At 43.7% G+C, this 23,043-nt stretch overlaps 1 protein-coding gene across 1 annotated transcript; it reads left to right on the forward strand.

Moving 5' to 3' along the window:
- Positions 1–589: 589 nt before the first annotated feature.
- On the forward strand, positions 590–20,486 carry LOC126234394 (protein odd-skipped-like). Its single transcript, XM_049943082.1, has 3 exons — positions 590–729; positions 14,656–15,145; positions 19,007–20,486. Exons 1-3 carry the CDS (start codon positions 672–674, stop codon positions 19,467–19,469), a joined length of 1,011 nt encoding a protein of 336 aa, XP_049799039.1. The 5' UTR covers positions 590–671; the 3' UTR covers positions 19,470–20,486.
- The last annotated feature ends 2,557 nt before the right edge of the window (positions 20,487–23,043 follow it).

Genomic DNA, 23,043 nt, shown 5'->3' on the forward strand with positions numbered 1-23,043 from the left:
GGGACACGACCCCTGTCCCCATATGGCGGTGAGGACCATGTGGTACGTTGTGTGGGAATGTGTTTAGAATGGAAGCACACTGCTGTTGCTGCCGTGGCCATTGTGTGTGCGCAGACAAATGTGAACCAACAACATCGGCCCTCTGTCATGCTCGACAGTACTGCATTTTGTTGTTTTAATCAAGGCACAGTCTATGTAACTAAACAAAATGGAAAACAGTAGCTAATGTGTTAGGGTAAGTGAATCTACGTAACACTGTGAAGACAAAAGGTTCTGTAGTTTGGCGTGGCGTGGTCGGACACGAGAGATAGCATAGAGCAGGCAGATTGTCGGCGGATTTCTTAGAGTTTGGCGGTCGCCCTTCGCCGTGTTATCGTGCCGCAGCAGTTTACAGCGGACAGTGAGCGCAGCCCCCTCCTCGGCAGCACGGGCCAGCGCCGCCGGTGGCCATGGCTGCCGCAGGATCCCCCACTCCCGGCGCCACCGGCAGCGTCAGCCAATGGGCGCGCGCTTCCCCCTCCAGTAGCGCCCCGCGGCAGCGCAGCCTGCCAGGCCCCGGAACTGGTCACTTCAGTCGAGTGCAGGCAGCCAAACAGAGAGGACGTGGCTACCTGCCGCACAGCAGTTCGCTACGAGGAAAACTACCTTCACGGTTGACGATTGCCCGTCACATGGCAGCAGGCGTTTTCGACCAGCATACGCCACTCTCCAGTGCCTTCTGCGCCAGAGGTGAGTTGCTTGCGCACGCTACTACATGCTACTGTCAAGTGGATCCGCGCTCCTAGTTATCGTTGGTGAATCACTGCATCAGTGTAATGCCATTAGTTGCGGATGTATGGGGACTGACCACTTTACAGAGCAAATACATATGGAGTGGACGTTAAACGACTTGCATGTTTTCAGGTGTTTAGGAGCATGTTGTTTCACTTTTTGGATGAGCAAGACACCCAGATAATTCAATTAATTGCAATGCAAAACTACTTTGCGTCACTTCCCACGGCTATTAGGCACATTGTGAAAGTTTGAAATGATTCTCTTTAGTTTGAACGTACTTGAGCAAATCGCGAAATTGAATTGTCTGGACGGGCAGAGGGATAACAGGTTACTTGCAACTAACCGAGGCTCCTTATGGTCATGACAAAGGAGGGAAGAAGAAAACCCTGCGACTGATATCAACGAGCTTCGTCACTCCCGCCTCGGTTCTCAAGAGTATTCATGATTACGAAATAAGAGAAAGTGACAGTGTGTTCTTACGACACACTTTGCCCCGTGGGCCCTGGAAAGCCATGGTTTCTCTTCAGCTACAATTCATAGTGGATGTTAAGGATGAAGTTACTGACACGGCTTCAGATACTCTGCTCGTGTTTTGAATGGTTGATGATATATGGACTGCAATCCTTCGGAAATATTTTGCGGTAGGTTGCTCGAAGGGTTTCTTGGTTACAGCAGAAATTCTGAGAGACGAATGTGCAGCACCTGTTCTGACAGTGAATGCCGTGTACATCTACTACATCTACATCCATACTCCGCAGGTCACCTGACGGTGTGTGGCGGAGCGTACTTAGAGTACCTCTATCAGTTCTCCCTTCCATTCCAGTCTCGTATTGTCCGTGCTTGTCAGAAACTGAGACGTATCGTTCGTGGACGTGCGCATTGCAGTGTCGCGGCTTTGATGTTCCGCCGCCAGCGCCGCCCTCCGCCAGTGTATTTGCTCTGCACTTTATGTAATAACATTTATCATTATCCGGCGCGAGTCTCGATAACGTGGGATGTGCGGGCTCTCTCCTAAGCGAGGCTACTGTTGCAATGTGTCTGCTCTGACAGGTCCTCTGCGTGCGAACCAGCTGTTCTCGTCCGGCCGGGCAGATGCGGTCTATCCAGAACAGTTGCATCCATGTTGACTAGGAGCGAAATTTCAGTCTCTCGTCTGGATCATCTTTTACACTGCGATAAATGCGAGTAATTATAGCTGAATTATCGTCTGCGGTTGAGTTTGCGAGTTGACTGTCTTCCGCCACTGCGAGTCTGCAAGGTGAAAATGTTTGTTTCTAGTGAATATAGCGCTGTGAATCTCCTGTGCACATGCTAATATTCAAATGTTGTACCTCGATGCCACTACATTGTGAAGAGCACGCGTAGAAAAAGCGTCCGAAAAGCGAACTGCAAACGTTTAGTACGAATTTAGATGTCTGTTGAACGTGAACAAGTCTGGAACCGCGTGGCCGCTACGGTCGCAGGTTCGAATCCTGCCTCGGGCATGGATGTGTGTGGTGTCCTTAGGTTAGTTAGGTTTAAGTAGTTCTAAGTTCTAGGGGACTGAACCTTAGAAGTTAAGTCCCATAGTGCTCAGAGCCATTTGAACCATTTTTTTTTTTTTTGAACGTGAACAGTACTCGAACCAAAACTTTTAGATTACCCTTTCTTTGCATCCAGTTACTACTTCACCTGCGGGAAAAATTTCTTCTTTCGAATGATGTCGATGCTCTCTCAAATGCTCGTGGTGTCGTAAAATTCTGTGGTTGTTGCAATAGCGACTGAACTGTATTTTCCCCTCCTTCCAAACATTACGGGCAAGCTTAAGGGTCTTCTAGCTGAACCCTTGTAGCGTGGAATGGAAAAAGTGGCATTCTATACGTGTTACACTGCTTCGAAGCTGGAGGCTTATCCGAGTAGCGGCTGCTACGTCTTTTTTATTGTGGGATAAGCCGGGACTTGGCAATAATCTGGCGGATTTGACATGGGAATGACGAGACGAAGCAAAGGTCCTGTCTCCTACCGACAGTGATGCAATTCATATGGAGTGCATTGTTTTCTCTCGTGACACTGCATGATAAGCTTTCCTATCTTTCTACTTGCTCTGCGTTTGGTTCGTCCGATCTATGACTGGAAATATTGCTTATTGTATGTGACTGTTATTTACTGTTCCTGCATGATTGCTACTGTGAACTTGCTCATAGAAACCTTGTGCGTGTTTTCTTCTGTTGATCTTCCCCCAGTAATTCAATGTAATCCTAACACAGATAACCTACGTTCTGCCTCAAAAATAAGTTTTAGTATAGCTTGCTTGAAGAGATTTCACTGTACGCGAAGTATTGACTGCGGTAATCACTGATGGAATCGTTCACTGCTCCAGTGTACCTCCCGGCTTTCATGTCACGCTGACCACGTTTTCAGGCAAGTTCTGAGGCAGTAGCGGTTAGAGGCCAGAGGAGTGGGGCACCTGCTGGTACACGGCGGACTGACTAGATCTGTTAACTGCTTCCCGTGGAATCGACAAAATAATTACTTCACACTGCTCACACTTTGTGGGAGTATACAGAGTTTCTTGTATTCTGAAAATTCGCTCGGTTGTGTCAAGTGCTCTTTGGAAACTATCTGGGACACTTCAGGTCTTCGGATGATGTAATTACTCGATCTAAATCTCACCTACGTTGTCCTCCTTACTTAGTCAATAGTCAAGGCAGTTGGCGGTTTTGCTTCAATTCGTCTAGTTCGTGTTCTAGAAAACAGTCGAATACATAATGACGACTTTGCACAAAATTATTTATATACCTAAATCTTTGTTTCTCCCTGTAATTTTTTCGAATCTTTTGGTTGCTAGAAAAAGGATCTCGCGTTTTGCATATGTATTAAACCATAATTTACTCCGTGCGCCAAATTATGTCATACATACAGGCTTTGGGGGTACAGGTGTCTTGCAAAAACGACAGGACACTTCTTATACAGCCGGCCGTTGCGGTTCTAGCGCTTGTCTGGAACCACGAGACCGCTACGGTCGCAGGTTCGAATCCTGCCTCGGGCATGGATGTGTGTGATGTCCTTAGGTTAGTTAGGTTAAAGTAATTCTAAGTTCTAAGGGACTGATGACCTCAGATAAGTCCCATAGTGCTCAGAGCCATTTGAACCAACTTCTTATACTAACAAGTCTCTGCTATTAGTAACGTCGCTTGTCGGTGCAATTAATATTTATAGTCTACAGTTAAACATGTTTTAAGTGTGCTGTCACTGCCGTCTTTTTAAGTAGTTATCGGTGAAAGAAAACAGACATTCACGTAGCTCTGTCGGGGTGCAGCCAACGATGGCAAGAGAAGCCCGGGGCTGTACCACGAAGGGTCGAACAGCAAACTGCGAGTTTTTATTGGGGGTAATAAACAGCGCTGCCCTTGGAGACACGGTTAGCCGTGTCTATACGGCCTATGAGCGGCAGATGGAAGGTCGAACGATGCTTCCCTCGAGTAGACAATCTTTGTGGGTCCTTCACGTTACTGAATTTGTAGTCTCCATAAGACTGATTGTTTCCCATGGTGCGTAGAACGGAGAGTGTGTTTTTAGGAAGACTGACACAATTACCGGGAATGTAGGTATAACGAAACAATCACTGCGAATTTCTAGAGTTGTATGTGTGAGAATGTTCCCCGTATACTCGTGCGGATTGATGTAGTCGGGAATATTGACACAGAGATGGAATCAAACCCCTAACAGTGATATGACAACATACATCAGTTTATCATGATGAACATTTGGTTCTTTCTTGCAGTAGCATACTTCCCTTTATTTCCATGTAAGCTTGGGGTTCCAGTTTTGTGGATCTACGTATGCAGTGATTCTGCCCATCTAAATAAACTGACACGCTAATTCTTTCATTTGTTGTTGAGATAATTCTTCACACATGGAAAGCGTCGTAAAGGTAGAAGAGACACATTGTTCGCCTTACACGTGACACACACACACACACACACACACACACACCCACACACACACACACACAGTTTCTCACTCACCTGTTACCATCAGTTTTATTCAGTGGTGCAGTGGTGAAAAGTTTAAAAGGAAATGTCTGTACGAAAATGAGAAATTTAAATTTCTTGATCTTAATTCAGCTGCTCTACTTCTTGTTTGGACATATTGATGTGTAGAAATGTAAAGATACGGAGCTACATCTCATGTGGGTTCTGGAACATTTCTGTTACTTATCGCTTCATACACGTCATCTAGATCCAATGATTGCACTGCAACTCATACGTAAATATTTGTCAGAGGGCGTGGAATCACTATGACTATTTCGCTACCATACCACTCTCGAATAGTACGTGAAATTAATGAACAGCTAAATCTTTCCATACAAGCTCTGACTACTCAAATTTTATGATGGTCACGCTTCCTTACGTAGGTGGATGTCAACAATATTCTGGCACTGGGACGTGAAAGTTGATGACGGAAATTTTCTGTATACGTCTCGCCATAAGGAAAGACGCCTTTGTTTTAATTACCACCCCCTTTCACCTATCACATCCGCAATTCTTCCTCCCCTACTCCGTGACACTACGAAACAAGACATCCTTTTTTGACATTTTTTGGTGTATCCTGTCAGTCCTAGCAGGTAACGATACCATACAGCGCAGCAGTACTCCAGAAGAGGACGGGGTAGTAGATTTGCTGCACCAACTAAGTGTTCTGCTGATAAAACCCAATCCTTAGTTCACTTTTCCCACCTCTGGCAGTGGCTTGTCGGTATAAAAACTGAAGGGCTGCGCAGTAGTTCGGATTCAGTTTAATTGTCCATCTGCCAGTGGATTGGTTAGTCAGTTCAAAGGGTGGGAAAATGCAGTTTTATTCCACCAGCAATAGAACGACGCCAAAGGTGTTCAGGCCAACCTTAGTCGTGGACACCTTTACTTTTTTATGTGGCAGCTGTACGTAGATTTGTTGATGTCATTAATTTGGCTAGTCCCATAGTGGCGAAGTCTATCGCGGAAGCGTTCGTAGCCGATCTCAGGTCTAAGCAGTGCTCGGGTCGGTCAAGATAGCCCCCGAACGCTACGTGTTCGGTAGAGGTGGGGCAAGGGGGCGGCGAGCTGCACTGCTTTATCGCAGAGATATCGACCGTTGTCTGCTCCCACGCACGAACACATACACGTTGGTGTCGGCCCTTGTGCAGTCCTCGAGCGGCAGTCGATACTCTCCATAACTGATCGACCTTCTGCGCTGTGACGTAAGAGGCAATCTTCTGTAGGGGTGAGACGGAGCAGCGGAGATTTGTTTCATGATTGCATGCACACCATACGGCACTCACTTCGGGTGGTAAAAAAAGTCTGTAGGCCTAAAAATGTCCTCGGTCCGCATTCCTTGTACCGAACGGCTACGCCACGTTACAGTAGTTAAATATCTTAATTGGATGTCTGGTCATGTGCTTTATCGCCTGCATAATCAGGTCTAGGCCTGAATAGGCAACCACGGCGCAAACGCTAGGCGTTAGTCTTGGACGCTGGAAAGTTGTTCTGTTGCCGAGTGTGTCTTATTGCGATTTGTCTAATTTATAATCAGCTGTGCATTTGCGAATATCTTGGGTGAATAACGCCGAATTACAGCGGTACTGTCACACTACTTGATGTAGGATCGAACTAAGATTGCCGGTGTTTGGTGTCACAGGAATTCGTTATCTATTCATGTAAAAAACGGAGGTAAATGGAATAGGCGTAGGATTGTTTCAGTCGATATGCCACAGTTCACTGTAAAAGAGCACTGTTAATGCAGCTGAAAGATTAGGTTATGGAATTACATACTAAGACTCGCTGTCGTTTCGTCGGTGGGGGGCATACCCCTTATGCAGATACTGTAGTAGTAGTAGTAGTAGTAGTAGTAGTAGTAGTAGTTTGACCTGCCCACCATTTTAGTCTCACCACTGATTGCGACATTACACCGACGACTACGCAGTGTGAAGCACCTAAATGTATGTTCGGTAGGAACGGAGAGGATATTCATGTTAGTTAGTCTGAATTTGTCTGGTACTTGGTTGGATTGAGTCAGCCACCAGCGTCTCGGTTAATTCCTTTCCAAATTCTTTTCCAATTGAGATAGCACTGTTTTCGTATTGTAAAACTTCTTTTTTATCGACTCGTTGCCTGTAATTGAGTCCCACTGCACATCGTTCAGTAGGTAGTCTTTCATCGGGTCGTATTTTGTAGTGGGAGCATCTTTGCACACTTAATATGAATTTAACAAAAACATCAACCTTTTCACTGTTTATTGATAACTGATTCTGAGTTCGCCTCTCACTTTCAAGTATATCTCACATACCATTTGACATTGGAAAGGAAGTAGTTTCACGAAACCGGTTCGGCAATCAATAGATAGCTGATAACTTAAAGCACAATTACAGCAAGTTCGTGAACTCCTCGTCAGTGGCCCTAGCGTCAACGTCAATCGCACTTAAAAGTAAGGTAGTAGACTGTCACCAGCATTAACTGTTCTGAGAGTGGTGATGGTAGATATGGATGGTAAGTGAAACATTAGTTTCAATAATTAGAAATTCAAACTTGTCATTCTTAACAGAGGAAAAACGAAATATGATAAAATAAGGGGGAAGAAATAAATAGGAACAGAAGCTACAACTTTCCTAGTTTCATGTACGAAAAAGCTTACAATAAGCCCGTGCTTTTTCCTTCGGCAGAATATACAACCTGGTCATAAATTTGTTATTTAACAGCTACTAGTCCAGCAAGTTGCGGTCGGAACATATTACACCACTCTCTGCTACAAATAGCTGCTATAAATTCTTCTTCTACCTAGCCAAGTAAGTATACTGAGAGTACCGCAGAGTTCGCCATATTGCACGGCTGTGTAGTTCCGGTCAAATTACTCAAAGATTTTTTTTCTGAGTAGCAAGTGTTTCCAAAACACTGTTTCTTATTTCCCATAGGTTGTGCTCCACAGCTGTGGCGTATTTTAAGGAAGTCGTTCTGAAAAATAGGCCAATTGCTGCTAAGAAAAATATTTAGTTGCTACTTTTTAAAAGATCATAAGTGGGCCATTATGCATCACATTTGAGTGTCTTCGTCCATTTATGCAGGTCCACTGCGAGAGGTTTTCTGGCTGGCCTAGTGCTGAAGAGGACATCCTGTTTCACGTCATGTACCAGGAGGCACTATTTTTTACGCATTTTTGATCTCCGTTACGGATTCTTTATAGACTCAAACGTACGTGCATGGTTTTTTTCTGTGAATCTATGTTGATTCTGTTAAGCGATACGTGTTACTATTGACGGATAATTTTGCAGATGTACCTGAAGATGCAGCCCAGGTCCTGAAACCGGGTTGTGCTTCCCTTTAAATTTCTTAAACTAGGCGGATTTTACCATTGGTCGTAGTAAGTCATCGGACAGGACGACATGTGACCTGACGTGTTTCAAGCTTGGCGCAGTTTTGTGATGGACTATAAATACGATAAAGCAATGTTTTCTGGTCTAATAGTGGCGTAGAAACTGATAGCAAAAATAGTCATTTTGCAGCTGTCGACGTGTTTTTCAATAGGCATTCACACCAAGCTTTTTTTTCCCCCTCCATATGACACTTATTACTGCAGACGTTGATATGTGAGCTAGTTCAGAATGTCGTACCGACTACATTAGTAGATGTTCTTTATTAAGCAAGCAAATGTATGGGGAGAATGGATCGAGTTCAGTTGTACAATCCTGGTAGCTGGACCTTGAATGGTTTCGACAAATGGTACTTTTCAATCTCTGTTGACCCGTCATGGACAGGAGACATCCGCTGGTTAAGTAACGGTCAGTATCACTGAAATTCTTGAACAACCGTGTACTACGATGTTATCTTATTTTGACTACTACACCCAGAAGACTTGGTAGCAACTGAACACTGCTCAGTTGCTACCAAGTCTTCAAATGAAGCACTAGTGAAACGGTTGAATTTGATAAATCGAGCGGTATATGGCACTTCATGGCGTTATCGTTTATTTGGGAGATGCATATGAGGGCTGAAGATGGCATAGTGGAATGCCGAAACTGGTTGTCATCAAAATACAATAAAATACCCTAGTCGGGCGTGGAGAATTTCTTTGATATTGACAAATGCTACTTCTGTCCCTACAGCATAAGGCAGCCGGTTTTAATGTTGAGTTTCTCAGTACAGGCCCTTTCATACAACGGAGGTGCGTGCACGTCGTGTGCTGCACCCTGCAGAAACCGAAGCAGTTTTTTGCCGCTGCTGCGGTTCCCGGCTGCCTGCTCTCGCCCTCCTCCTCTTCCTCCTCCTCCATCTGACTGCGAGGCCCCACGATTCGGCCCAGGACTTGCGGCGCACCGCGGCGGCTGTATTGTGCCGGCCAGCCAGAGCGTGTCTGACGGGTTCCGGGCTGACAGTCTCTGGAAAAGAGCTGGAGGAGGGGCGGGGCCTCTCCCCTCGCCCTCCAGAGGTGTGATTATCCAGTCTGCAGGCGGCGGCCAGTAGCTGCAATGATTCACCGACCAGTTCCTGCCACCACCAAGCGAGTACTCGGTTAGAAACATGGATGCAGAAGCGAGCGGACGCTGTGGCAGCGATGACTCAGTGCCAAGGCTCAGCTAATACTGGAAGTTGTAGTTAACTGGTTTTATGGGTCATTTCAACAAGTCTTTCATCGAAATGATGATGTGGGATGAAAGACTCTAAGGCATATGTATATATGATTAGTGTCAACGTTATGACCACAGTATTACTTTTAGGCCTACTCATGCAACTATAATTTTTGTACTAGATACGTTCCCAAAAAGAGACTTCAGATGTACAATCTATGGTCAGTGAGGTTGAAGTTAGCGGATTTCATTGTCCTGCCGGTTGAAAATAAATGAAAGCCCTTATTCGTGGAGGCACTAGGTTTCAAAACGTGGTCGAAGTCCGGGAGTAGCAACATAAGGGAAGGAGAAACAAATCAAAACTGATGACAGACAGAATAATTATTAGTTATTCGTCACATGGAAAGCAAAATTACCGGCGATCATCACAAGATCGTGAGAAAGAAGGGCGTGAAGAACAGAACGAACATGCTGATCTCGGGTACTAGAAAAGTAACTCCGAAACCGTACGTTTGGGTAAGAGCTCATTGTGAATAATGACAATTCGGAAAAAGTCATTTGTAAATTTTTTCACATGTAAGATGAACGTCAAAGCTGAGCAGAAAGCTTAAATGTGGTGTGTAATAGTGTACAATTACAATTTATAGGGAGCAACATGTCTATTCGGACCCATTGATATTACGCATCAAGGGAGAACAGGGTAAGAATTCCTGGTATGAGATTAGAGGATGATTGCAAGCGCAGCTCGAGTGCAGCGTCTTAGAAAAACTGAGCAGCGGTATAAACTAAACACACAACTTCAATTAAATAGGAACCTAGTTTTTTTACATTGACTCACGTCGGTTTGACAGCCCTCGAGAAGGCTTAAGCAGTAGAGTAATACATCTCAGTATAAGCGGAAACACACCTTTCGAGGATATTTCGAGCGATCCTTGGCTTATGAAGAAAGCTGCACGTGTAATAAAAACACATCAAACTTAGAAGATTGAAAAGAGAAAGTAGTTTGTACAAGGAAATGCTGATACTCCATTTGTTCATGTTCTTATCCTCAGTTCATTTTTAGAACACCTAGCGTGAAAAAGTTCAGCTAATTAATTGTCCACATGAGACCAGAGTAGACTACTTGGAAAAGAATTCTACATACAACTCCACAATTAATTGTTAATAGCCTGGCTACGTCTCTACCGCTCTACTCTCGAACAGCACGCGGGAAAAACAAACGTATATCATTCCCTGCGAGCTCTCATTTCCTTTACTTTATTACAATGGTCTTGCTATGTAGGTAGATGTCATCAAAATATTTTAGTATTAGGAGGATGAAGTCAGGGGATTGAAATTTTAAGACAAGATCCTGCCGCAACGAAAAGTCTTTATTTTAGTGATTGTAACCACGGTTCGCTTATATCCGTGCAGTCTCTCGCATAACGCGATTATACAAAACGATTTGCCTTTCTCTGAATTTACTAGATTTCCTCCGTCAATGCTGTCTGATGCGGATCCCATACTGCACAGCAGTGCTCCAGAAAAGAACAGAAAAGCTTTGTGTAGGCAGTCTCTTCAGTAGATCTGTTGCATTTTCTAAGTGCTCTGCCAATAAACCGCAGCCTTCGGTTGGCTTTCCGCACACACTATCTATGATATCGTTACAGTTTGTTATTCGTGATTGTGATCCCTCAATATTTAGTTGACTTCACAGCCTTCAGATATTCGAATATCAACTTACTTACCCACTGGTCATACCGGACTCGAGGGTCCATTACCGCAGCAACGTGTTTACGCCATCTGTCCCTGTCTTGAGCTATTTTCTTCCATTCACCTTCAATACCTAGGCTCCTCAAATGAGCCTTCACGTTGTCCTCGCATCTACGCCTCGGTCTCCCCACAGGACGTATTCCTTCTAGGTGCCCTACCAGTACTCTGCGCGCTGCCCTGCCCCCATCCATTCGAGCTACGTGACCCGCCCATCGCAGACTACGTGATTTAATAATACTGATTATGTCAGGGCTTGAATAGAGTTCGTGAACCTCTTCGTTATGCAGTTTCCGCCACTCTCCGCTAATGTCATCCCTTTTTGCTCCGAAAATTTTCCTCAAAATTTTGTTTTCAAATACTCGAAACGGCTTTTTATTTTGCACAATGAGAGACCAAGTCCGAATATCAACACGTTATCAAATAGTCGCGAACTTCAGGGAGTTACTATGGATAAGAACCAAATAAATTTCTCCTTGTCCGTAAATTACTTAAGTCCCAACGTTGTTATGGGTGATTCAATGGTGTATTTTGTTGAGCTCGGTCTCGAACGGCTTCGATCAAATTATCACGTTGCCCTCCTTTCATCCATACTTAATCCTGCGACGAGATAGCCTATCTAAATTGTGCAGAGTAGCAAGTTATGAAATTAGCTCCGTCTGCTGCCATGAAGTGGTGTACTTAGATGATTCACATGTCTTATATAGACTGCGCTATTTGTAAATAACCCCTGTATCTTTTTGTGAAAGATATGTTAAGAGAGGTGAGTTGTCGACTGGGTGTTGCGGAAACTTGGCGCAAGATGGGTGTAAGCAGTTATGACGCACACAGTGTTGGCACCACGTGTCCGTTACTGCTTGGTCGCAGTCAGGTCCGCCATTGTGGTGAGCCGCAGTCCCGCCTCGGCAGGCTTGCGCACAACCCTCGGACAGCAAAGACCGCCGCCTCCCACCCCCCCGTGGCGCGCTTGTGTTCTCTCGCCTCAGGCCACACACGCTATGAATGGCGAAAAGCCCACGGCGGCCACACCAAAGGCGCCGACATGGCCACCCCCCTCGCCACTCTGTGTCCGTCGCTACATCGTGGTCGCTCTCGGGCAGCGTTCCACTCCAAAATGATTACAGCTGTTCTTACCTCAGATGTATTTGGCAAAATACCAGAACCTTAGCTCCCCATTGGCTGAGGAGTATAACAGAAGGTTTCGTAAACCTGTGTCGATTAGTAAACTCCTACACCACATGTTTTATTACCTCGTCATCGTAGGCCAGTAAAAATTTAGGAAATTTAATTCTGCAGTCGTGTAATACATCTAAGTTTTCTTTTTGTGCTCAAGTAGTCAAATGAAAATACAAGAATATATTGGCTCTGAGAAATCGGTAATTCTGTGACTGAAATATTCAAGCTGTTTCTTATGATTACATACATTACCGTTCTGGTAGTTGGTTGAGGCGGTAGCAACGACCAGTTCCATATTAGCATATGCAAGCTCTGAAGTGATGCCTGTACGTTTATTTCGCCAAGGAAAACTGGCATGCCATAGATTGTTGTAGCGATGAGTAAATACCAGCTCACATTTTGATAAGGTGAACTTATACTTCGCCAATTAACGTGCATTTTAAACGACGCCTTTTTCGTACTGGTGGAAAATTACAGTGCATTTGACTTTCGAATTTCGCAACCTGCATCCAAGCAATACTACGCCTAAAAGTATTTTCGCGGAGGCCACAACTTTGCAGTGCTTGGTTTCTGGGGGTGTAACATGGACTTTTATAGTCAGCTCCTTTGTAAAAAAAATCTTAGATACATTAAATCACTATTAGTTTGTAAATCTGCTTTAGTTAGCCATTACATTAGATCAGCCGCGGTGTGCAAGTGCGTCCCGAATGACAAAAATCGGGTAAAAGGCGTATCCGTTGCGATGCTGCGACTGAACGCAACCCGCTAGCCACCGATGCGAGAGGTGCTGTCTGCGAAGCAGGGGCACCAGTGACTCGCGCTCGCCTGCTGTATTCTGTTAATTGTTAAGTAACGGAGTATCGAGATGCTCTGAGAAACCTGAATAGTGGAATCGAAGTACGTTGGATTATACCTGTGAAATCGAAAACTCTTAGCGCTTCGAAGTGAGGAAGACGACAGCTTCCATCGCAAAAGTCTTTTATCTGACGTACTCCACACCCAAATTATACCAACAAATTGATAGTCTAGTTCAGATAACGATGAAAAGGGATGATACTGTCGGATTTCCGTTACTCGTTGTGATAGAAACGAGCTGTGTGGTTCCTTTGTGCATATGTACATACCACTCTTCACCCCTGCCTTCGGTTTTGTAGAATTGTAACTAGGTTATCAGCAGATAGCTTTCGACTGTGTATTCCGCAATTTAAACATGTCTTGCATAGAATAAATTAAAACAAAACTAAACGGCTCAAGCAAATGTCACGAGTTTCATTTGAAACTGACTGCGGTGCTTGCGACACAGTCTAACTCTACATTTATTTGCTGATCACTCGGACTCTGAAACTTACTCAAAAGTGCCCTTCGGTCCGTCTAACTTCCTTGACAAATTTTTCGTAGAAGGTAGGACAACGCTCTAACGTTCATAAAAGATATGATAGAAGTGCCTGAGTACATCTTCAAGTATTTCATGAAAAGTGTATTTTGTAAAAGATTTTTGACAAACCTCTTCTACCGTGTAATAGGGGCCTTAATGTCAGGACGAAAAGTCTGCAAATAGAAGAAGACCCGTGATTTTCTCTTTCCACTCGCCGCAATCCGTTACCATGCCAAATTCGTAGTTTAGAAATGTTAAGCCAAACGGTATTATAAACTTTTTTGTTAATTTAAAAAAATATTGTAATAATTTAACTACCCGCAATTGACGGAAGGGTGAGTGTTGAAAGCAATTGCAGAATGTGCTTCAGTTGCAGGTACTTCTATTCAGAAAATGTGATTAGGCTTATAATTCAAGGTTTTTACGGAACACGTTTCAAAAAGCGCAGTCTGTCCGTTTCACAATTTTCCAAATTCGTTCCGATTACTTTTCTTATGCCTTCTTGTAAATTTCTGGGACAGAAACACGGCCTCCACTATTGAGCAGAGTGCAAGAGCGTGACACTGTATAAGTATTAGGGCGACCAGATTAAAACTGTGTTCTGACGAGAGTGAAACACTTGGCACGCCTTTGTCGATATCCAGATCATAGAAGGCTCATCTGCCAAAACTATGTACGCGCTCCTCTCCCTAAATGGAAGTCGCGGAATCCATGTAACGCGGTTAATGGATCGTTCCATCGACTTTCTGTAAGTGTTGCTTTTCGTGTCCGCCAGATGAGTGGCAGCTGAGATAGCAGTGCGATAGAACGTCAGTGAACAGAAGGTGCGAACAATCTCATTCCCAGATTGGTAGCTCTCCTGGAAACAACCACATGTCAGTCAAGTTTTTATTCTGATACACACAAACACACTTCAGCTGACGAAAGGCATATCTAGAGTATACTGACGCACGTGATAAACTGAGTGGTAGAGATTATGTCGCTAAAATTCCTGCCTTTATTGCAGCAATGGAATCCGCTGCCGCCCCCGAGATGGCAGTGACGGTAAAGCAAGAGGCGGTGCTACTGACACCACCCTCGTCGCCGGCGGCGTCCGCCCCCGCAGACCCGCCGCCGCTGCCGCCCCCGCCACCGCCGGCGGTGCCTCTGTCTGCCTTCTGCCGGCCGCTGCCGCAGCACCAGGCGCCGCCTCCACCGCCCCCGCACCTGTACTACGGCGGCCTAGCGCTGCCCCCGGCGGCCGCCCTGCTCGGTCACTGGCTGCGGCTGCACTGCCGCCCCTCGGGCCCGCCCCCGCTTCCGCCCCCGGGAGTCGGACGGCCTCGCTCCGGCCCCCTGCGGCCCAAAAAGCAGTTCATCTGCAAGTACTGCTCGCGCCACTTCACAAAGTCCTACAACCTGCTCATCCACGAGCGCACACACACCGACGAGCGGCCCTACTCCTGTGATATCTGCGGGAAGGCGTTCCGTCGCCAGGATCACCTCAGAGACCACAGGTGAGTTAACTTGATCACAGTATTCAAGCTTCACTTCAGATTCAAACTAAGATTAAAAAGCTCACGGAATGGAGTCAAGCTTATAGTGACAGTTTACGTAAACTGAAACGATTACGACTCAATATCTGAGAACGTTTCTACACCAGAAACTATTTCTGCTCCCCAAGACATCAACTAGTGGTAAGCTCTTCTAGCGAACCAAAGTTCATTTTTCCACAATTCTTTGGAATGAATAATTTAATATTTCTATGCGTCATTGGCATTATTGGTATTTCAAATACCTTCTTCGTCGTAGTTCTCTGCATCTCTTTGGCAGGTCGTGCCTTAAAATCCAAAAGATTTTGGACAGAGTATCACACAAATCTGACAAAATCAAAGGGAAATAGGACTGTTCAGTGGTTCCTTGGATGTTATGCCACTGTCTGTTGCTTTCGAACTTAACCAACCTTGTTGTTTCAAAGATAATTTTTAGTTTGTTCGTTAGCAGTATATGGACCCAAATTACCTTTTTAATCTTCACCAGTGATCATAACTCTGTTCACGTTACATATGTAATTAAATACAGCAGTAAAGGTTCCTTAACAAACATCTTTCTAAGAGTAAATATTTCTATACATAAAAAGGGTATTGTTGATAACTTCAGAAGAGAATGACACTGTAAACTAGCAAGAATATACTAAAATGTAACGTCCGTGATCGTCTTTATATTTAACCACGAGCGAAAAGGACTGCAGGTTTTACCTAACTATGAAATTAAGGTTGAACATTCAATGACATCAAATAAACTGATCAATGTCGACAAAGTATTAGAGATATTGGCAGAACCGGTTCTTTCTTCATTTGTACGGTAAAGTGGAAAGAACCTCTGGTCTTAAACGTACACTAGTTTTGTGAATTTCGAAAAAGTGTTACTAAGCGGCTATACAAACTATTTATCAGGTATAAAGATGAAATTTCTGCTGCTTACTTTTCAGTTCAGTTCAAAAAATTTACTAGTAAACTCATGGCACTGAAGTTTTTTCTTATTTTTAAAAAAGGCCGTGCTGTTCCCAAAGCAAAATGCTGTTGGATGGTATAAGAGGGAACTCTTGGAGTGAAACCATTTGGTATCACTACTTCAGGTAATGGGCAGGGCAGTATAGCTGCTATTTACAGCGGTAAAGATAGACGATATAACAGGGCTTAACTGCTTTCATACAAACTGCAGGATCCTATACAGAATTTACATGTGTTCTCAGATGATGCCTCCTGTAGCAAACATGAAGGCTGATATTGTTAGAGATAGTGTTTTCTTGGGGAAGTGTCATTAATGATAAAGTTGAACATTCTTCGGCCGTATATAATCTGTGCAAAGCAGGAACATAGTCGTGCGAAACGGAGGAATGCTATTGTCAGGGAATAGAAGATAGTTATGTGAGGTATAGACTGGAAATCTAAAGTAGCACTTGACTTTCGTAGAGTCGTCGGAAAAGAAGATAACTGTCGGCACATTAATAATTTTGCTGTCCAGCGCTAGGCTTGCAGGAAATGTGACTTAAACAATTCCGTAAACGTACGGACATGAGCTAGGATGGAGAAATTGCTCTTCTTCCTGTCGACCGTTCACTCGCATACTAGCACAGTTCATTCATTTCACGTTACTTGAACATTTTTCAACGAAAAATTCTCTCATAAAACATACCACGACGAATCTATGCGCAACATGTTGCCTGAACTGAAAACTTGGTTTAAAGATGGCGGCAAACAGCAAAATTGTAACTGTAGGTTCATACTTGCGTCAGTTCCAATGTCTGTGACTAACATGCCACTTCAATCACAAAATTTGATGTGGAAGCAGTGATAACATTAGTGGAGCGCGACAAATTAATGAATTGTAAACGTATTAACTAAGACCAGCACGACGAAACAATAAAATGGAGCTGTGGATATTCATTAAAACAGCATTTTTGGGGAAGACCACTAGTTAAAATACCTGTTCTGTATTGTAGAATAAGATTCATAGTAACTTCTAGTTAGTTTTGTAAGTGTTCTAGCAAGAGTTCAGACGCACACCATTATTAACAGCATTACATTGCGGACACCTAAATCTGTCTTCGGAAACGATGCGAGGAATTATATCTGAATCACTTTTTTAGGTTTAGTTTAACCTAGGAAAATATCATTTCTTCTGGAACAAGATAGAACAATCTTTCATGTCCCTGATCTGCATGGTAAAATACTGATCTCAGAATAAACGGGTTTACGTACATACATGCTATTTTATCGTCCGGGTTTTGGTGTAATTGTCGATTTCCCTGCTTGTGATGCTTTATAAGAAAGCTGAACTGAACTCTAGGAAGGCTAATTCCTACGTTCTCCTCTCATTTTCCTAGACGACATTCACATCACTGTAGTCCTCTTCGATATATCCAGTAGTTCATTAACCACATTCTCCACTGTTGTATAAAGTAACATTTGACGTGTTTTACACTGAAAAAGTTCGTTAGCTTCCTTTAGTGGCTGTGGACTTCTCCGTTATCCATTGTCACGCCGAGACACAGGTTATTGATAAAGGCGAAGTTACACAAATCAAAGATTTAAAATAAATGTTAAACTAGGTCAATACCCGGAAATGCCCAGTTACTTATTTATCCCAAAGTTGGGAGTGAAATGTCCTCGAAAGTGACACCGACCTGCCTAACGTCTTGAACTGTTTATTCGACACTAACCTAGCGTTTTCGATGGCTTTGACATACCGCCACACTTGAAACGGGCTGAAAATTTCCTGCTCTACTAGTACGAGGGTTGCCCAGAAAGTAATGCACCGCATTTTTCAACAATTCTTTATTGAACGTAATGAGAATTACACACAAGAAAGAATAGTGTTTTATCTACAAATCCTATTTTTCCACGTAATCTCCATCCAGTTCTAAGGCCTTCCTTCTAGCGCAAAACAAGGGAGTATATTCCCTGTGCGTACCAATCCTTGTCCTGGTGGAGGAGCCAGTGTTTCACTGTGTGAATCACCTCCTCAAAATGTCTTCCACGAGTGGCATCCTCTAGTGGCCCAAACATGTGGAAGTCCGAGGGGGCTAGGTCAGATGTGACAGCCGTGGATGGTCTCCCAGACCGCTGCAAATCGTGGAGCTACGCCGAACCGCCTTCTTCTGACCTCACCCTCCGTGCCCAGCGACTGACTGTACTTCTGTCGGCAGCAGCTGCTCCATAGACTTCAAACAAGCATTTGTTTTTCTGCAATGAGAAATTCAGTGACGGCGCGTTGTTACTAACTTACGTCATCTACAGATGCCATTTTGAATCTGTCCTGCAGCTACGCTATCTGTCGTAAGTGACGGAAACTTGGCGCGCTCACTCAGGAGACGTCAAATGATATATATGTAACGTTTCGCATTCGCAACATTGTTTTCGGCTGAGAAAAAGAATGCGGTGTATTACTTTCTGGGCAACTCTAGTATATTGTGTAGTCCCCAGACACCTATATCATATTAAATTGTAATTGCTCCCAAGTTCTCTCTCCTTCTCTCTCTCTCTCCTCCTTCTCTCTCTCTCTCTCTCTCTCTCTCTCTCTCTCCTCCTCCTCCTTCTCTCTCTCTCTCTCTCTCTCTCTCTCTCTCTCTCTCCTCCTCCTCCTCCTCCTTCTCTCTCTCTCTCTCTCTCTCTCTCTCCTCCTTCTCTCTCTCTCTCTCTCTCTCTCTCTCTCTCTCTCCTCCTTCTCTCTCTCTCTCTCTCTCTCTCTCCTTCTCTCTCTCTCTCTCTCTCTCTCTCTCTCTCTCTCTCTCTCTCTCTCTCTCTCTCCCCCCCTTCTTTTCTCTCTCTCTCTCTCTCTCTCCGAGTCGTAATCAACCTCTTTGCTTATTCCAGGTACATCCACAGCAAGGAGAAGCCGTTCAAGTGTGGGGAGTGCGGCAAGGGCTTCTGCCAGTCGCGCACGCTGGCCGTGCACAAGATCCTGCACATGGAGGAGTCGCCGCACAAGTGCCCCGTGTGCGCGCGCAGCTTCAACCAGCGCTCCAACCTCAAGACGCACCTGCTGACGCACGCAGCGCCTCCACCCCCGCAGCAGCAGCAGCAGCATCATCACCCGCCGCCACTGGCCGCCCCCTTCTCTGTGCCTGTCGGTGGCCCACTGCCGCCAGCGCCGCCCCCGCCACCTCCTCCCCCGCAGACGCACCACCACGCGCCGCCACCCCCGCTGTTGCTGGACCTCTCTTCGTCGGCCTCCAGATCGCTCCCTGCGACGTTGCCGCCGCCCCCGGCGCTGCCGCTGAATCCCGCCCCCAAACGCCTGAGCGGATTCACCATTGCAGACATCATGGGACGGTAGTCAGCTGTTGGCGACACGAGTTGCAGGACAACCTCGTACACGCAAGCCGTTGTTAGCCGATGAGCGTTCGCGCTGGTATCTAGTCGAAAGAGTATGACTCGCAGCATTGAATCTTCCTAACTTGGCCTCTCCGATGAACTCACACTATAATGAAAAGAGGCTAAGACTTCTCGCAAGCGCTTGAGATAAAGCTTCTCGAATCTCATCGCTGATTTCATAAATATTCCGTTTTGCTACCAATCACCCCAAATTGTGAAAAATTCGCCAAAAGGCGGCGATGCGACGTCCTTTTATTGGGGCGTTGCGGGATGATAGCATTGTCCGTGGAGGTTTGCACCTGGAAAAAATCCTAAATAATGTCATCTCGCTAAAAAGCTATTTCCTAGTCTCTCATAACACTACTTCGCACTCTGACACCACTACGGAATTACAGATGAGAAAAATGTTTGTGTGAGCGGCACTCTTAACTGTAGAATATGTACAAATTATTTATCTTGCATACCACCAGTGTTTGAGCAAGTACTAAACAGAGAAAATAGTCATAGAGACAGATGTATTTAAGAGTGTAGTTAGTCTGCAAGAGAGTATTTTATGTTCTGTAAAGGAAAAAGATGTATTATAATTTAAGAGCACTGTAAATAAGTGAATCATGTAGAATAGAATTTTCTTTACCCATATTGTTACCAAGTATTATGCCAAAAACAGTATTTACTTCTGGAGCAATGAATTGAGATAATGAACTGTTGAATTAATTTTAAGATTCCTTTAACGGGTCGTGCAAGCCAAAGACGCATGTGAGGAGGCAGTTCCTTCTTTGTTTTCTCTTTTTTCTTTTTCTCTCTCATAGCAAGTTACCAGTGATTCTGATTGTAAGCCAGTATGTTCTACTGGGCATGAGAGCAGTGTATCAAACGACAAAAGTTAAGTTCCTTACTGATGCTATTTATTTATTGAACGCAATTCAGTTGTATTTTTCACTAATTAAGAATTATTCTTTTTATAAAGGAAATGTATATACTGTACTGCTATGGTATTTATTAGTAAAACGATTTTCAATACCAGACAATACTTGCTTTTATTACGATAATAGCCTTATAAGGTTAAACTTGCTCATCAAAGATATTTATTCCCTGTGAAATTAGAACATGCTATTATCACGTCATACGTTCAGGACTAATGTTAATGACATTGTGTTCGCTTCAACATGTGGTAAGTGAATCATTTAACTAGTATTATGTCCTTTTACATTAGCCATGTATGTGCTAGACGTGGTCCTTATCTACCAATAGAGTTGCCTATGGTGCAAAAGGAATCAATCTGGAAGAGAGACGTAGGATCATTGCCGCACTTACTGCCTAACGCTAGCTTAGTTGCTCTTTTCAAATCAAGTACTGAAGTATAAAATGTTGGCATGTTAAGGTTTAACCCTTCGAGTACCAATAATACAAAAAAGGTGTAACATTTTTCGTAAAATTAACTTTTACCAGCGTAATAAGCAACGAATACAAGTACATCGCAAGAATTAATTTTTTAGGTGATTTCACTTTGAAAGCACTGGAACATTGTTTCCAACCACCAATTTCATGAACTACGCTCTAAAGCAATTTCGCGATTATCCTAGAAATAGTCACAAATTTCTAAACTTCAGTGTTGTCATATTGCCTAAAGGAAATTATAGTTCTAAATAACAAGCGAAGATGGGCCTAAAATTTAATGAATTTAGCATGAAGGTACATAATGACAGTGATTTCATTTCGAAACCACGCGTAAAAGTAAAAACTAAAATTTTGGTTAGAATGACTTTTGATGTACCTACTTTCACTGTGATCTCAGTATGACCACTAAAGACACAAGTAACAATCTGCTACAATCACATAGGACGATCCCTGCGCAACTGTTTTTAACACTGAAACTGCTACATTGTACTACATTCGTAGAAGTACCTCATTGTACCACTAGACGTCTATCTTGTAATAGGACCGACGGTCTCATGTAAAAGGCACTGCAACTGGAATGATTAATTGAATTTTAGATACATCGTGCTCAATACATACTGAGCCTACAATTTACTGTCAAGCAATTGAAATTGTGGTACGATCCAAAATATTTCAAGACGTCAGATATTGAAAATGAACTGATTTGCAAACGGAGCTAAACTTGTCTGAGTTCAGTCGATGTCACTGATCAGCATGCATTTTTACTTAGTGTTCTCATTTAGTACCCGCATGACATAACAGGAAATAATAATTATGTGAGAGGAAACAAGTAATACAAACAGCCAGCGGTGAAGTTATCGCAGAAATTACTTCGGAAGTTTGAGCCAAGGCGGAACATTAAAAAGGCTGATACTTTGATAAGTAAATGGCGTGGCATTATTCTTGGATATACCGTCGTCTCTAAGAACTCTAGGATTTACGGGAATTTTTCACTTTGTGTTTAAACATTTAAGAAATTTCATCAAAAATGGAGGGCTTACAAATTTTTACGTCATTTTTCTCCTATGTTATGCCTTCTCTGGTGCTGCAGAAAAATAGTGGGTAAGTTACTTCACATCTCATGGATAGTTCAGGGGAACATACTCCTAGCATGCCGAAATGTACGGAAGGATACAATACGTAAAAAAAAAAAAAACCTAAAATCAGAGGAAGTCCATACAAATTTTGATAGATTGCATAGTGGGGATGTCGCAATAAATGTTGCACAACTGTCTACGTCACCGTTCCCCGGAATGATGTCGAACATTCACTTTTGGGTTTTTAAGTAATTAATAGGAAAATTATCTCAAAACAGCAGAGGGAGACCTAATGCCCTTGAGGCCGCGTCTTCACTTACAAAGTTAGCTGTTTGCCATCTATTGCGAACCAGACGTTGACGGCAATCAGCCATGAAAAATTTGTATGCTAGGACTGCTGTTAGCAACATCTTCAGAACATTCTGAAATTATATCAGTAAAATGTGCCAGTTGGTCTATCTACATCGCAATAAGGTGATCAAGGCTTCATTGTAATTTCTATGTCTATAAGAGGGGCTAGTTACATTTCAAAATTGTCGCGTTCGAGCCAGTGGAAATGTATTACTGGTGTGATGTCACTTTGTAATCTACTTTTTTTTTAAGTGACAGCTGACTGCGAAAGGGACGTGCGATATATTTGCTCATCAACAAAATAATTGACATTTTAAGTCATAGTTTAACGGAGTCGAAAGTCTTAGCTGTATGTGAGTATCTGTTTTAGAGTGAAACCGATAATTTACGTAATGTAAGAATTTGATGGCATAGCAATACCGCGTTACGAGATTACAAAAGTGAGTAAGCAGTCCTAGCGCTTGCAAACTGGAATTGGCATGTAAAGAGAAACCTCAGACAAGCTTCTGTAGGGATGTGTTGAGTTTCTTTAGACAAGATTTCTTCTAAATTATTTGCAAGGAATACTGCAAGGACACAATTGATTTACTGCACCGTTCATTTCGAAACATATGTAATAGCCTTGTCGCTAGCGGAATGCTGATCTGAAGTAATGGCCGCCGCATAAGCAAGACAAGCTAATAGAAAATATGCAGGGCACTATGCTACGAT

The sequence above is a fragment of the Schistocerca nitens genome, chromosome 2, assembly GCF_023898315.1.
Source record: "Schistocerca nitens isolate TAMUIC-IGC-003100 chromosome 2, iqSchNite1.1, whole genome shotgun sequence".
Lineage (NCBI taxonomy): Eukaryota > Metazoa > Arthropoda > Insecta > Orthoptera > Acrididae > Schistocerca > Schistocerca nitens.